This window comes from Gracilinanus agilis, chromosome 4, assembly GCF_016433145.1.
Source record: "Gracilinanus agilis isolate LMUSP501 chromosome 4, AgileGrace, whole genome shotgun sequence".
Lineage (NCBI taxonomy): Eukaryota > Metazoa > Chordata > Mammalia > Didelphimorphia > Didelphidae > Gracilinanus > Gracilinanus agilis.
In genome coordinates, this window is record NC_058133.1 from 252,824,416 (window position 1) to 252,840,347 (window position 15,932).

General features: G+C 41.9%; 1 protein-coding gene across 4 annotated transcripts in view; it reads left to right on the forward strand.

The window, feature by feature from the left end:
• ZCWPW1 (zinc finger CW-type and PWWP domain containing 1) overlaps positions 1-11,989 on the forward strand; it is a 42,695-nt gene extending 30,706 nt beyond the window's left edge. For all 4 annotated transcript variants that reach the window (XM_044673513.1, XM_044673516.1, XM_044673514.1 and 1 more), the window contains exons 9-18: positions 2,872-2,992; positions 3,651-3,726; positions 4,398-4,502; positions 5,315-5,398; positions 5,944-6,022; positions 6,390-6,466; positions 10,205-10,228; positions 10,320-10,380; positions 10,959-11,087; positions 11,501-11,989. In XM_044673513.1, coding sequence (XP_044529448.1) covers positions 2,872-2,992; positions 3,651-3,726; positions 4,398-4,502; positions 5,315-5,398; positions 5,944-6,022; positions 6,390-6,466; positions 10,205-10,228; positions 10,320-10,380; positions 10,959-11,087; positions 11,501-11,811 — 1,067 coding nt within the window. In that variant the 3' untranslated portion in view covers positions 11,812-11,989. The remainder of the gene's footprint in view (positions 1-2,871; positions 2,993-3,650; positions 3,727-4,397; positions 4,503-5,314; positions 5,399-5,943; positions 6,023-6,389; positions 6,467-10,204; positions 10,229-10,319; positions 10,381-10,958; positions 11,088-11,500) is intronic.
• Positions 11,990-15,932: the final 3,943 nt, after the last annotated feature.

The following is a 15,932-nucleotide window of genomic DNA, read 5'->3' on the forward strand; positions in this document are numbered from 1 at the left end:
CAAATTTTTTGATTTCAGTATCTCTTTACACTTAAAAATTACTCAAGGTACTCCCTTCCCTCTAAGAAATGCTGTGGGTTATATATATATATATATATTTACCATATTAGAAATTAAAATGTCTTAGTATTATTATGAAAATTGTTTTGATGTAATGGCCCCTAAAGGGTCTCTAGCCACACTTTAAGAACTGCTGACCTAAAAAATTAATGATCCCGGGGGCAGCTGGGTAGCTCAGTGGAGTGAGAGTCAGGCCTAGAGACGGGAGGTCCTAGGTTCAAACCTGGCCTCAGCCACTTCCCAGCTGTGTGACCCTGGGCAAGTCACTTGACCTCCATTGCCCACCCTTACCACTCTTCCACCTATGAGACAATACACTGAAGTACAAGGGTTTAAAAAAAAAGTTAAAAAAAAAATAAATAAATGATCCCATGGAGGCAGAGATCACCAATGAAGGGGCTATAAAGAAGAAAAAAGGGGACCTAGATCAGCCTTGGGGGAAGGACATGGAACAGGATCTAGTAAAGAAATTGAAAAGCATTGACCAAACAAGTCAGAGAAGAGCTGAAACTGGGTGATATGGTTGCTATCCAGTGCACTGGGAAGCAAGGGTATTCAGAAGGAGAATGTAATCTTCCATGTCAAAAGCTATAGATGAAGAATGAAGGCTCTCTGTTTCAGCAGTTAATGAACCTGTTAAGAAAAAGCAGTTTCAGAAAAGTGTTCAGGGGCCAGATTGCGAGATACACCATGCTCCATTTTCATTGGCTACCCTCATGTCTGGAAGGTTCTTCCTTCTCACCTCTGTCTCCTGGCTCCCTCCTAGTCCCAACTAAAATCCTGCCTTCTAAAGGTAGCTTTTCCTTATCCCCATTAATTGTAGGGCCTTCCCCCACCCTTGATTATCTCACCTTATCCTGAATGCACCTCGTTTACATGTTGTCTCTCCAGTTAGACCAGGGGTCGGCAATCTTTTTGGCCGTGAGAGCCATAAACGCCAGATTTTTAAAAATGAAATTTCATGAGAGCCGTACAGCGCTCACAGTGCGCACTCCTGTAACAGCGCCTGAAAAAAAAAAATTGACTTTATGGCTCCTGCAGAAAGAGCCATATGTTGCTGACCCCTGAGTTAGACTATGAGCTCCTAGAGGGTAGGGGCTATCCTTTACCTCTCTTTATATCCCCAGCATTTGGCATAGTGCCTGGCACTTGGAAGGTGCTTCATAAATGTTTATTGACTGACTAGATGAGTCTTGGTAGTAAAAGAGAGAAGCTCAAGATGGCAAGGCCATGTGAAAGTTTTTTTAAGAATGGGGAAAGCCTGGGCATGTTTGTAGGCCTTGGGGGAAGGAAACAGTGAATAGGAGAAATTTTAGTTGAGAAAGAGAGTCTGTCAGTGCTAAAGGAAGGAAAAACGCACACACACGCACACATGCACGCACACACACACACACATACATACACACACACACACACACACACACGCATGCAGAGGCAGCCAGGGGCCCTAGACTAAGTACAGCTTTAAATCATTGCTTCACAGGGAGAGTGGTTGCCTCCTCCCCACCCCTCATGCTTGCATGCTAAGGGCTTCATCTAACAGGACTGCCAGCTGGAAACCACCTTTTTCTGCCAAGCCTCACACCTTGAATCTTCAGCTCTTCTGGCTGAGCAGCAAATTGGGTGACTCAGTGGAAGACTCACACATGACTGCAATCTGGCTCCGCACCGAAAGAAGCAGCAGAGAATATTGGCACATCCTTGGGGGGGGGGGTCCCATTAAATACAGAATAGCAGAGACACCAGCTGTCCTCTCAGCTGAGGCCAAGGAAAGAAGAAATGGGCTGAAGCCATAGGAAGAGTTTTGGTTAGACATTCAGAGGATTCAGTTGATTGGGAAAATTGTTTCATAATTAGGGAAAGTAACAGAAGAAAGTTTTGAATTTTCATTCTCTAAAATCTTTTAAAAAGAAGGGATGATTTATTCATCTGGGATTTAATCTAGGTGCAGTGTGAAGGTCAGAATGACTGGCCAGGGAGGATTTTGTCCAGCCATTTCTCTCCAAGGAATAGGATACACAAATGCTTGTAGAGTTTCTTTAATTGTATTGGAAGGAGGGACACCTTGGTGGCTCAATGAATAGAAAGCCAGGCCTGGCAATGGGATGGAAGGTTAAAGGTAGATGTGTGTGTGTGTGTGTGTATTGACAGAAAAGTGGAAAAGGCTAGGAAATGGGGATTAAATGACTTGCCCAAAATCACCCAGCTAGGAAGTATTTGAGGTCAGATTTGAACCCAGGACCTCTCGATTCTCCAGGGCTGGCTCTCAACCCATTGAACCACTTAGCTGCCCCAGGAAGGTAAAGGTTAAAAAAAATTGTCTGGAAAGGAATACTGTCTGTCTGGCATTCTTTCTCTATGTCCTTTTCTCAGATACCTTCTTTGTCCTACTGCTTATATGAGGGTACCAGCCTCTTCTTTCCTTTGCCAAAATTCAGATTTGAACCTCTTAGGTTCTCTCTCTCTCTCTCTCTCTCTCTCTCTCTCTCTCTCTCTCTCTCTCTCTCTCTCTCTCTCTCTCTCTCTTTTTCTTTCTTTTTATAAATATTTTTTAAAACCCTTACCTTCCATCTTGGAATCCATACTATATATTGGTTCCAAGGCACAAGAGAGGTAAGGGCTAGGCAATGGAGCTTAAGTGACTTGCCCAAGGTCACACAGCTGGTAAGTGTCTAAGGCCAGATTTGAACCCAGGACTTCCCATCTCTAGGCCTGGTTCTCAATCCACTGAGCCTCCCAGCTGCCACCCCTCCTACCCCTACCCCCCCCCCAGTTCTTTTTCTACCCCATCCCCTTTGTCCCTCTTTACAGATTTGCAGTTTAACCATTGTGACGCTCCTGAGGAATTCTGGTCGGGGTGTGAGAATGATGTGGTTTATGCTTCCTACATCCCAGGATCCATCATCTGGGCCAAGCAGTATGGTTACCCCTGGTAGGAAATAATGGGGATATTCAGAGCTTGTAGGAGTGGGAAAAGGAAGGTTTGAGCTGGGAAAGAAAGACTATATATATAATATATATAAAAAAGACTATCTATCTATCTATCTATCTATCTATCTATCTATCTATCTATCATCTATCTATCTATCTTTCTAAAATATAGGGTTGTTTGGAACATGTGAAAAGAGTGGAATTTTGAGGCAATAAAGAGGATGGAGGCCCAAGATGGGAGGCTATTTCTGTGTTACCCACCTTTCTAACGGATGTGATACAGAAGAGAACCTGAAAAAGAATATAGAGAATGATTCTTATTGCATAATCTCTGAATCTGAAGTGTAGGAGATCTGTAAACAGAAGAGTATAGAAGGGGTATTTCCTTCTCTGGAAATGTGCTTACTACACAGGAAAGATCAAGCCCGCCCTTCTGAGCTGAGAGAGGACCTCTCCCTACGTTGTCCCCGTCCCTGTCCCCTCCCCACTTTTCACATCCATTGGCCAGATGGTAGAAGAGAGTTAAGACTGAGAAAGAGGATATCACAAGGGCTTTTTGTTGAAGTCATCTGTCCTAGGAATGTGTTGTTATATTCAGGTTCAGGCTCAGTTCATGCAGTGCCCTAATCCTCTTTCCCTTAACAATTTCTGCTGTGCAGGTGGCCTGGAATGGTAGAATTAGATCCTGATCTGGGAGAGTATTTTCTCTTCACCTCTCAACAAGATGTCCTGCCTGTGAGTTCGGCCTTGCCTGATAAATCTTTTCTCTCTTGGGTTGTTGGAGATCAGATCCCCATAGGCCATTGGACCAGAAAAGAAAGTGCTTTCCTTAGGACTTATAGACAGAGGCATACAAATAGGGTATAGGAATTAAGAAACACAAGTAGAAACACATATGTGGATTTGTCTGCTGATAGAGACAAATGTCAGCAGGTTTGTATAGAAATGGACATAAGATCAGTTATTATAACATGATTTTAATATTCATGTTGAATTACAGCAGAAATTTGTGAAATTTATTATTAATCATTATTATTTACATGTATAACCCAGATTAAATTCCTTACCATCTTCGAGATTGGTAGGGGAAGAAGATGGAGATAGTTTGGATCTTATAATTTTGGAAGACATTATATTGAAAATTTTTATTACATGTAATTGGGAAAATAGCTTAATGAAAAGAAAAAAATCATTATTATTATAAATCTGCTGAGGGCAGCATGAGAGAAAAACATAAGGAAGTAAAAAGGATTTCATAAGGAATTCCCTAGAAAGTAGTAAGGTGGGGCTCCGGGAGCATAGGAAACAGGGCATCTGCTTCCCAGCACCCCAGTCTTTGTAGGACAGGAGAACAGAAGTGAGGAAGAGGACCTAGGGCTTTATCAGAAGCATCTCTCTGATTCCAGGCCAAATACCATGTGACATTTTTTGGGAACTCTGTCTCTCGAGCCTGGATCTCTTCCAACATGTTGAAGAACTTCCAGGAACTGTCCCTGGAACAGGTTGAACCGGTGAGGAGTTCTTGGGAGTTAAGGATAAAGGAAACCTACTCCACCATATTCCTCTCTTTGTCCTCAGGCTTCTTTGGAGTCTCCTGGACAAAATTTGTTTAGAGATCTGGAGAGGGATAGGCCCCACTCTGAGATTGCCTGTGAAAGCCCAGAAGTGAGCCTCCATCAGGCCAATGAGCCTCGTTCCCTTCAAGGTCCCTGATTACAGCCTGTTGTTCACAATACATATTGTGTGCCATTAGAGCTGGAAGGAGCTTAGAGGTCATCCAGAAGGCCTAGGTGACCTGCCCTACTTCACACAGGTAGTAAATTATAGAGCTGGGAATTGAACTCAAGCCCTGTGACTTAACATCCAAACCTCTTAGTACAATTGAATTAACTTTGGCAGGAGTGTAAGTGAAGGCCAGTACTGCCCAGGGCCAGCTGGGGCAGAACCAGACCCGTTGCTGAGTAACTGGAAATCAGGCAGCTGGCCCTAAGGGAAATCAGGGCACAGATCTAAAAGTTGTGGACTCAGCTCAGCCTCACCCAACACACTTGTCTAGATCAGTTTTCCCTCTTGTATCTTAGAGTGTCAAGGGAAACTCCCCATTTGTTGGCTGAAGATACTGCTGGGTGTGGGGGACTCAGCCTGGGAACATGGGAAGTGGGAATAGCTTAGAATACTTAAATTAAGAAGCAAGAGAAAAATATAGTGGAGGCCTTCGTAGATTTTAGAGGTGTGGCATTTTGGAACTATCCCAGGGCTCCCTCCTCCTGTCCTTACCATTAAATGTAGCCAGTCCTTAATATTTAATTTTTTGCCATTACAGAAAAAGATCAAGAACAAGGATTGCAGCCAGAAGCTGATGGCAGCCCTTGTGATGGCCCGGGAGGCCCAGCTGTTGAGCATTAAGGTGGAAGAACGTTCAGACCCTTCAGATCACTAGCTACCCCTCTCCCTGGAGACAGTAGGGCTCTGTGTGCCCCCTCTCATGGCATAATTATGATCTGAAGGCTTGTTACCTTTTCCCCAACCCTCCTACTCTGTTTAATCTGATTCCTTTCCCTCCATCTGGGAAAAGTAGTCCCTCTCAGTCCCCCTGTGCTCAGAAAACTCCCATCTCCTTTACTTTGAAGGTCTAACCTTGCTTCCTCTGACTTTAATTCCAGCTGTCTCCCTTAGATTGCTCTGCCATTAGGAAGGAAGAACCACAGTGATTTCATCTTCCTCAAAAGTCACAGATTAAAATAAAATATTTAAGTGAATCCATAACAAATTGAACAAAAACATCTGAAAAACATAACCCAAACATCCAAAATCCAAATCTGGAAGCTGCAGAAGAACCCCAGGGGCTGGTTGCAGAAGGGAGATGAACTGCTTTACCACAGGACACTGATGCACCTGTTTTTCCTATCCCTGCTTCCATCTCTTCTCCCCTCCTCCCCTTCTCTTTTCCAGGAGCGAGTTAGCTTGTTTGGTTTCAGCAGCCGCTATAAGGAGAATGCATCAGAGTCTGACAGCAGTGAGGAGGAAGGAGGTAGGGACAGCTGGGAAAGGAAGGAAGGGAATAAGGAGTCTTCAGTGGACAGAAAGATGGGATAACCCTTGTAGGGTGGAAGCTGCCTTCTGCTTTTGTGTCTCTCTTCAACTACTTAGTTAGAGGCTTTTTATACAGAGAAGAGCCAGTTTAATAAATGAGGCTGATAGGAAGGAATAGAGGAAAGAAAGGGAGGAGATAGGTGAATCCAGTTGGTGATTATGGAAAGAGAAGAGCATAGATCTAGAATCTTGGATATTTCAGAGAATATGGCACAGACATAAGGGGAAGGTAGTGGGAGAAACTATACACACTGGACTGAGCTTTTAAAAAGTAATTATTTGAAGTGTTCTCTTATCTATTTTAGACATATTTTTCAAAGAGACTAAAAAGATTCAGAGCGCTGGAAGCTCAAATTTTGGTGTTTCAAAGGAAGAAAACAAGGTAAGATCTGCCTTACAAATTAGTCTAAATACAGATCTCTGGGTTTCCTTTTAGTACAGTCTCAGGGATAACCCTGTTTAAATTCAGAAAATTATAGTGCCATCTGGTTGAGATGAGGTTCATCCTATTCTTGCCACAAAGCATTACAAACAGGTCTTTCTTCTAACCTTAAAGATCTCCAGAGAAGAAATTTCCACTTTTTTACTCATTTAGCTGTTCATTTCTAGGTCGGGTCCTAAGAAGACTGCTTTCAGGTTCCAAATACTCTGTAATTGTAGATCATGAGCCTCCACCATTTATCTTTATTAATCATCCAGTTGACATAAAGGGAAGCATTTAGTAAGATGACACAAGTAATTCAACACTAACAGAACCTTCCCATACACCAGGGTAGAAATCCCAGAAATATTTCTTAGAATTGGTGGGAAGAATGAATATACTACACATAACAGAAAGGCATACACTTAGTGTTTGTGGTCAAGGCAGTTCACGCCTCCGGTACTGTGAGCCCAGATGTCCTTTTGTTTTTTGTGTTGCCTTCTAGCCGTTCACCTGGCTGTAATGTCTTTTACTGGGCAGGTCACTCATCTGAGTTTCCAGATCTTGTTCCTCTGGTGACAACCAAGTCTTGTGCTTAGACCGAGCATGCTCCCTGCTGGGTTTGGCATCTCCTTTGGACAAGTAACACCATTCAAGATGCCATTGCTTATGAAAGTCTAATCTCCTCCCTGCAAGAAGCAAAGAAGTTTGCCTCTGAAAGGCTGAATTCTTCTTCCGTAACTGGCTTGCTGGGTTCCCAGACTGAGAGTTGTCTCCTGCCTCAGTCAATGAGAGAGGCAGAGACAGAGAGAAAGACAGAGAGTGTGTGTTTGTATGCATGCCTGTCTGTCTGTCTGTCTATCTTGCTGGCAAGTAGCTAGCCTTTCAGGCTGAAAGGGTAGCAAAGTGTAAATCTTTTTATATTTTAAGTGCTTAACAGTTGTTACTTGTCCCCTCTCTTTTGTAAATTCATCAGCTAGGCCTGAAGAAAGTTAATGGCTTAGGGGTTCGTTGAACTATCTCCCTGGATAGTAAAATTTGGAAATTCTTTTTTCGAGTCTAGCTTTTAATCCCAGATACTATTTTCTTTGGTCGTATCCCAGTGAATATAGAAAACAGTCACTCTTTTCTCTTCTACTTCCATAAGAGATTATAAGACTTTTATAATAATAGTTGGTATTTATTCACTGATTTCCTTTGGCTTCTTTCTCTTTTTCAGGAAAACTAATTCAAAAAATTTAATTCAGCAAACATTTATTAGTGACTATTACTACATATTGATATTCTTGGTAAATGAGAATACAAAGATAAATACCACAAATACCCTGATCTCAGTGATATTAAATTCTTACAGTAGGTAAAGACATATACACAAACAATCTTGTTATGGTGAAGAGTGGGATAAGTATAAAGAAAAGACAAGAAAAGGGCAGAGGAAAGAAAAGAAAGGACAGAGGAAAAGGAGATCATGTTCATCTGTGGGGTTGGGAATAGGGTTAGGGAAGGCATTTTGGAGGAGATGGCACCTGACTTGAATAATGAAGAAAGGAGGGGTTTTAAATAGGTAGAGGTGGAAGAGGGAGAAGGGGAATGGAAAGAAATTCTGTCTGATTAGAACACAAAATTTATTGAGACTGGAAAGTTAAGTTGGAGCAAGGTTGTGGAGGGTCTTGAATCCTGGGATCAGGATGTGATTCAGTAGGCAAATGGAACACTATTCAAGGGTTTTGTGCAGAGAAGTAATATCAGAATGGTGGATTAGTAATAACTTGGGGGCAGTTATACGGAGAATGGATTGAAGAAGAGAAATCTGAGACAGGAGGACAGAGTGGGAAGCTAAATTATGAAAGTTTAGATGCATTGAGATCCTACATAAGAGTGGTTACTGTGGGATTAGGAAAAAAAGGGACAGATATAAGAGAGATTTTGGAGGTGGAATCAATAGGACTTGGCAGTTATTTAGATTATGAGCTGAAGGAAAGGGAAGAGTCAAAGATGATCCCAAGATTATAAACTTGGGTGACTTGGGAAGTGGTGATGCTATCAACTGAAATAGAGAATTTAGGGAAGATGGGTTTGAGGAGCAAGATAAATTGCATGTTAGCATGTTGACTTAGAGGTGTTGGCATCCATGTGGCCATACCCAGCAGTTGGGGTGTGCTGGAGCCAAAAATCAATTGTTCAGTTTCCAGTATGAAAATTTATACCTCTGATATCAGTGCAAATGATATGATCAGCGCAAAATTTGATTTATGGTTTTAGTAATTGTCTAGACTTAAGAAAATAAGGGAGAAAATGTGAATAGTGCAGATTAGATTTAGAAGTATGTCATACACATCTTTTTTTGGAGAGCCAGCTGTTAAAACATTTACCTATCATCATACCCTTGATTAGCAGTCAATTGGAAAAACTATAGGACTAGAGCTTAGTAGAAAGATGAGGGTTGGAAAGCTAGATTTCAGAGTTATCTATATAGATATGATTTAACTTTTGGGAATGGATGAGATCATCGGTGGGGAAAGTGCAAAGACAAAAACTAAAGAACTAAAGATTAATTTTTGAGGCATCCATGGTTAAGGATTGGGATGGAGATAAACCATCAAAAGAAACAAGAGTGGAGGGGGCAGCTGGGTAGCTCAGTGGATTGAGAACCAGGCCTAGAGACAGGAGGTCCTAGGTTCAAATCTGGCCTCAGACACTTCCCAGCTGTGTGACCTTGGTCAAATCACTCTGACCCCCATTGCCTACCCTTACCACTCTTCTGCCTTGGAGCCAATACACAGTATTGACACCAAGACAGAAGGTAAGGGTTTAAAAAAAAAAAAACGAGTGGAGAATCATAAAAAAGTTTAGCATCAGAGGCCACTGGAAAGAAGGTTATCAAGGGGGGGGGTCACTAATGCCAGGTACTTCAGGAAATTCAAAAGGATAATGAGGAAAAAAAGTCAGTGATAGAAAGTAAATTTAAGAAAACCACTGGTGACCTTTGAGAGAACAGTTTAGTAGAGAGGTGAGAATAAAAGCAAGATTATAAAGGATTATAAGGGTTTAAAAGAATAAGTAGGTGGTAAGAGAGCAGATTACAAATGCGAATTTTGGTATGAAAAGAGACTAATTTTAAGGTCTCATGTTTCCTTTGTAGGTTTAATTTCCCAACTCTTTCTTTAATCATGCTTAATGATAATTTATACCTCTGATATCAGCATTAATAATAATTAACATATAATAAATAATAATTGTCATTAATCCTAATCTATGCCCTTTCTCTCTAATTATGTTCTTTCTCTCAATCTTCCCCCATATCGTCACTTAACTGCTTTGGGTCTCAGTTGCCTCATCTGTAAAAGGAGAAGATTGGCTTAGATGATATCTTAAGTTTCCTTCCAACTCTAGATGTATGATTCTATGATCTTAACATGAAGTCCTTAATTATCCAGGGCTGAATATATTAGAAGATGACCATATAAGCTTCCTTTTTACTCCATACTATCCAGTGAATCAAATTCGACCCTCCTTTTTCTCATCTCATTCTATTAAAAACATAATCCTGGGGCAGATAGGTGACTAAATGGATGGGGAGCTAGGTCTGGAGTCAGGAGGTCCTGGGTTCAAATCTAGCCTCAGACATCTTAGCTGTGTGAACACCAGCAAGTCACTTGACCCCAGTTGCCTAACCCTTACTTCTCTCTTCTTTCTTAGTACCAATTTTTTCCAAGACAAAAGGTAAGGGTTTTGTTTTGTTTTGCTTTAAAAATAAAGAAAAGGGAAAGAAACAATGCTTTGTTTCTTTTTCACCTTTTATTTCTCTCCCCAGGAGCTCTGTTTAACTAGTTGCAATCCAATCAACACCTCTAAGGAGAAACTACGACTAAAAGGTGAGAGTTCATGGAGAATAAGACATTCCTTTGGGTCAGCAAGGGAGCCTCAGACAGGATGGAGGCAGAAACAATTAAGGGATACCCAGGGAGGGAGGAGCAACTTCTGTCACCTCATGGGGCTCTGAATTTTCCTATTAGATCTTCTGCTTCCTGAATTTGCAGTCTGATCACTGCCTCAACTCTAGAGCCTAGAACTGAGATAGACATCAGGGCTGTAGGACAGAGTTAGAGAACCTTCCAGGGAAGGAGTTGGGTGCCATCTGGGAACACAAAGACTCCTCCCATTTGTATCCTATTACAAACAGGCAGAAAAACCTTTTCTTTTTCTCTTAGCTAAGGGAGAGTAGGCCTGAAGGAGGCAGGCTTTGAGGAGATATATGAAGAGAAATGAGGGCGTAGGTGGAAAATACACAAGTGGGTAGGGGTTGGGGGGACAGGGGTTGGATCAGAAGAAGGGAGTGTGCATGGCACAGTAGAAATGAGAGCTTTTGTGTGGGTCTCAGTCTCTGGCCCTTTGCCAACACCCTTGAGACAAATGCAACCAATTTCTTTGTTGGCTTGGGGCTGGCACACAGGCACTACTGCAGTATATGAGCAAGGTGGGACACTCAAAAGGAAGAGAAATAAGAGGTCCCCTTCACAAGGCAGCAGCACAGTGGTGGAGAAGAAAGGAAGCAGTGGGAATTCACAGTCTGACCAGCCAGGTAGGAACTGAGGCCTGCAGAAAAAGGCACATGCATATGAAGCTTTTGAGGCGCTGGCTGTCTTCTCTGTTGTCACCACCGTAATACACTCCAGATTTCTTCTCAGGTGGTGAATGATTCATAACCGAACCCCACCCTCCATATTTAGTACTACTTTCACTTTTAATTCCTTCAAAGAGGCGGGTATGCTCCAAAGGAAAGTTTTAATAGAGGAGGAGATATCTCTTAAGTGACCGTGCCCAGTGCACATCCTGGTAAACTTTGAATAAATATTTAATTGGTCAGAGCACCAAAGAATGAGAAAAGCTACATCGGCTTCTCTGGAAATTAGTGTGAAAACAATCCAGTAAATAATGAATTTGACTCAGAAAAGGGCACAGTACTCTTTCACCTTATCTTCCTTTTTCTTTTAGGCCCTAAGAAAAAATTTGCAGCTCCCCAAAGAAAGACCATGGTGACCAAACTGCCTGGGAAAGGAGGAGATAGAGTTCCCAAAAATCAGTCCCCATCACCCGACCCCCTGGTGGAGACAGGAAAAAAGATCCAACCCAAGGGGCCACTGGTACTGATGGCCAGGAGCCAGTTCTTCAAGAATAAGGTGTCCAGTGACCTGAACCTAGAAGAGCTTATGGAAGAAGTCGGAGAAAGAATTAGCCAAAAAGAAGAGCAACAGGAGCCCCTAGAAGAGGAAGAGGAGATCTCCATAGTTTTATCTGAGGAATAGTTGGGTGTATCTTCATCTCATATTCTTCCTTCTCTTCTTACCAATTCCTTAACTCTTTTTCAGTGAGTTGGAGGTCAAGGGAAATCCTTCTAGCAGATATTTTTGAAAAGTTTGCACTTGTTAATGTTGATGGTTGGAATTCAAGTTTGAGCAATAATAAAGCAAGTTTCTGTCTTAACTTTTCTGGTCTTACCTCTGCCAATGTGATTCTCATTTTCTTTCATTTGTCCTACCCCTGCCCTAATTTTCGGTGAAAGGCCCACAAGAGCACAGGGTAATCATTTTCTGACACTTTTTGATCCATGTTCTCTCCCTCCATCTCACCCATGCCCCTTCTCCAAGATGGTAGGTAATGTAATATAGATTGTACATTTGTTATCATATATACAATGCATAAAAAGTAAGGGAGTGATGGATGTCTAAACACCTGAATCTTGTGAAAAATGGTTAAGAGGGGGTAGCTAGGAGACTCAGTGGATTGAGAGCCAAGCCTAGAGACAGGAGAGGAGGTCCTGGGTTCAAATGTAGCCTCAGACGCTTTATAGATGTGTGACCCTGGGCAAGTCACTTTAACTAACCCCCATTGCCTAGCCCTTAATACTCTTCTGCCTTGGAACCAATAGTATCAATTCTAAGACAGAAGGGAAGGATTTTTAAAAAATAGTTAAGAAATTTTTAATCCTTAACTATTTTTAAAAATAGTTAATAAGGGGGCAGCTGGGTAGCTCCGCCAAGGATGGTCCCAAGCCTGGCTGAAAAAGGAGGAGGGTTGGGCCGTAAAAAGTCTCACTTGCTATAGAAACTGCAACCTCATTAAACCAACAAAACCAACGATCACCTAGTCTGGAAGATTGCTCTCCAACAGAGTCCATGATGTGTGCTGGCGAAAGCCTTTGGGAAGCCAGTTCGTTGCCAGACAAGGACTGAGCTGGAACCCACCAGGGAGGAGGCCAAAACGGACCTGGCGAAGGATCTGCCTAAAACGGAACAAAGACTGTCGGAATGACATGGGCCCAGTTGGGGGAAGTTGCCCAGAACAGAGTCCGTTGGCATGAGATGATTGCGGCCCTATGCTCCTCTGGGAGTCAACAGGAATAATAAATAATAAAATAATGGGTAGCTCAGTGGAGTGAGAGTCAGGCCTAGAGACAGGAGGTCCTATGTTCAAATAAGTCCTCAGACACTTCCCAGCTGTGTAACCCTGGGCAAGTCACTTGACCCCCCATTAACCCACCCTTACCACTCTTCCATCTAGGAGCCAATACACAGAAGTTAAGGGTTAAAAAAAATAGTTAATAAGGTTTAAGGGACCCTCTTTATGAAGTCAAGTTCCCTAGGACATGAACCTGGTCTGTGTTAGTGGAAAGCTAGAGTCCTTTAGTGGAATAAGATAATTAATTCCCATCTAGGCTGTGGGACTTACAGTGAATTAATTCTCCCTTTTCCTCACTGTAACTAGATACTTAAATTTTTTTTAAACCCTTACCTTCTGTCTTAGAATCAGTACTGTGTATTGGTTCCAAGGCAGAAGAGCAGTTAAGGGCTAGGCACTGGAGGTTAAGGTACTTATCCAGGGTCACAAAGCTGGGAAGTATTTGAGGCTAAGATTTGAACCCAGGACCTCCTGTCTCTAGGCCTGGCTCTCAATCCACTGCCCCCTGAATACTTGATTCTGGCATCATTTCTATCTTTTCTTTGTATTCTTTGCTGTTACAGACTTCATAGGCTATAATAATGTGAAATAATGTCATAGCAAAGTAGTTAAAAGTGTATGTAAAAGAAAACTGCTTAATGCCAGATTAGAAGGATCTATTTAAGCTCTCCAGGTTCTAGTTCCCTGACCCATGATCCTGTAGATCAGGGGTCGGCAACCTTTTTGGTCGTGAGAGCCATAAATACCACATTTTTTAAAATGTAATTTCGTGAGAGCCGTACAGTGCTCACAGTGCGCTCCTGTAACAGTGCCTGAAAAAAAATTGACTTTATGGCTCCTGCAGAAAGAGCCATATCGGGCCCTCAAAAGAGCCAGATATGGCTCGAGAGCCATACGTTGCCAACCCTGTAGACTGTTAAAAAGAATGGGGAGACCAAAAGCTCCAACCCATTTTCCTGTTACTTTTAATTCCTGGAAAAAAAAAATGGGATCTTCTCAGGAATTGTTATTCAGTCATTGGTCAGATTCTTTGTGACCCCATTAAAGTTTCCCATGGGGCAAAGATTTCTTGGCAAAGATAATGGAGTGGTTTGCCATTCCCTATTTTACAAGGACCACACAGTTAGGAAGTGTCTAAGGACAAACTTGAACTCAGATCTTCCTGACTCCAGGCCAGTGTTCTTTCTATCCATTGCACCACTTTGCTGTCCATTCTCTGAAATAGTGGTTTCCAAAAATTTTTGCTTATGCATCTCATCAGTTAAAAAAAAAAAAAGATCTCATAAATTAGATACAAGCACTATCATAGTCATGGGTCTGTGACACTGGAGGGTAACATCTTTCTGGAAGGAGATGTGGCTTAATTTTTCAAGCCTCCACCCTGTGCCCCCCTCCTTTCTCTTCTAGTAGGGGGTTGGAAATTTAATTAGCTTCACCTGTTAATACCACTTTTAGCCTAGGAATAATATAACGGCCACTTGGTCCCCATTCTAATATTTTCTGGAATTTATCTCAGAAGAAAAATCCTGAGTAGAATGTTGCATGAGTTCTCATATCCATTGCCAATAAGCTAACACAGGAGACAGACACAGGAAAAGCAGCAATCTGTTTCCTCAGAGTGAGGCACGCCCCCACTGGTAGGTGATGAACACAGGTGTGTGTGATAATTAAGTAGATGACATTTTTTAAAGTAAATTAAAAAAAATTTCCCAGATTACACATTGGTAAAATTTTCAATAATCATTTTCAGACATTTTTTGATCCATGTTCTCCCCTTCTCTCTCATCCATCCCCCTTCTCCGGGATGGCAGATAATGTGATGTAGATTATACATTTGTTATCACACAATACACGTTTCCAAGTTCATTCATGAAAAAAGACACCTTTTGCTCCCACTAGAGAAAATTTCATGCAAGAAATAAAGTGAAGAATGGTAGGCTTTGGTCTACATTCAGACTCCATCAATTCCTTCTATGGCGGTGCATTTTTTTCCCTCCTAAATCTCTTGGAGTTGTCCTGGATCCTTGCCTTGCTGATAACAGCTAAGTCATTCATATATTGATCATTGCACATTATTGCTGTTTGTGGTTCTGCCCTTTTTTTTTTGCATCACTTCCTATATGTCTGTCCAGGTTATTTTGTGATCGTCTTGCTTGTCATTTCTTATAGCCCAATAGTATTCCCATTGCAAAGTACCACAATTTGTTCTGCCATTCCCCAATTGATGGATGTCCCTTCTGTTTCCAGTTCTTTGATACCACACAAAAAAGCAGCTATAGATATTTTTGTACAAATAGATCCTTTACATCTGTAAAGGTTAAAAATGAAACGGTTGGACTAAATTTATAAGAGTGTGGTCACCAGGAATTATTACTCAAGTCAGAATGACTTTTTTATGATAGTTTATTTACAAAAGGAGAAAGAGTGAAATAAGGAAATCTGAGAGATTACTCCAGCCTGGTCAGAACCAGGCAAGGCTTCAGAGGTCCCAGCAAAGCAGGCCCAGAGGCAAATTAAACAAGGGTTTTAGCTAAGAGGCATGAGGAGGCCTCTTTGGAGGCTAGTACCTCCAGGAAAACCCAGGAAAAGGAAGTCAGCCTTTTCCACTCACCCAAGTGTTAGTTCTAAGAGAAAATTCAAGAGGAGTCTGAGGTTCCAAGCAGGAGATCCTCTAGGGTCAAGTTGAAGGCCAAAGACCTCATCACAGGAAGTTCTTGCCACTTATAAAGACTATTCCTTTCATCACTTCCTGTGCTTTCCTTCTAATCTACATGGACCAATTACAGCTAAAGCTTTGCTTAGGACTGCCCAGGGGGAAGTCAGTCAATTCTGATTCATCACCCACTATCACACACACAGACTTCCTCCCACTTAAGGATAAGTGGGGTGTATTCACTTCTGGTGATTAAATCTAAAAATGGTCAGGAGAGAGTTAATCCCATCTTCACACCCCTTTCTTTGGTCTCTT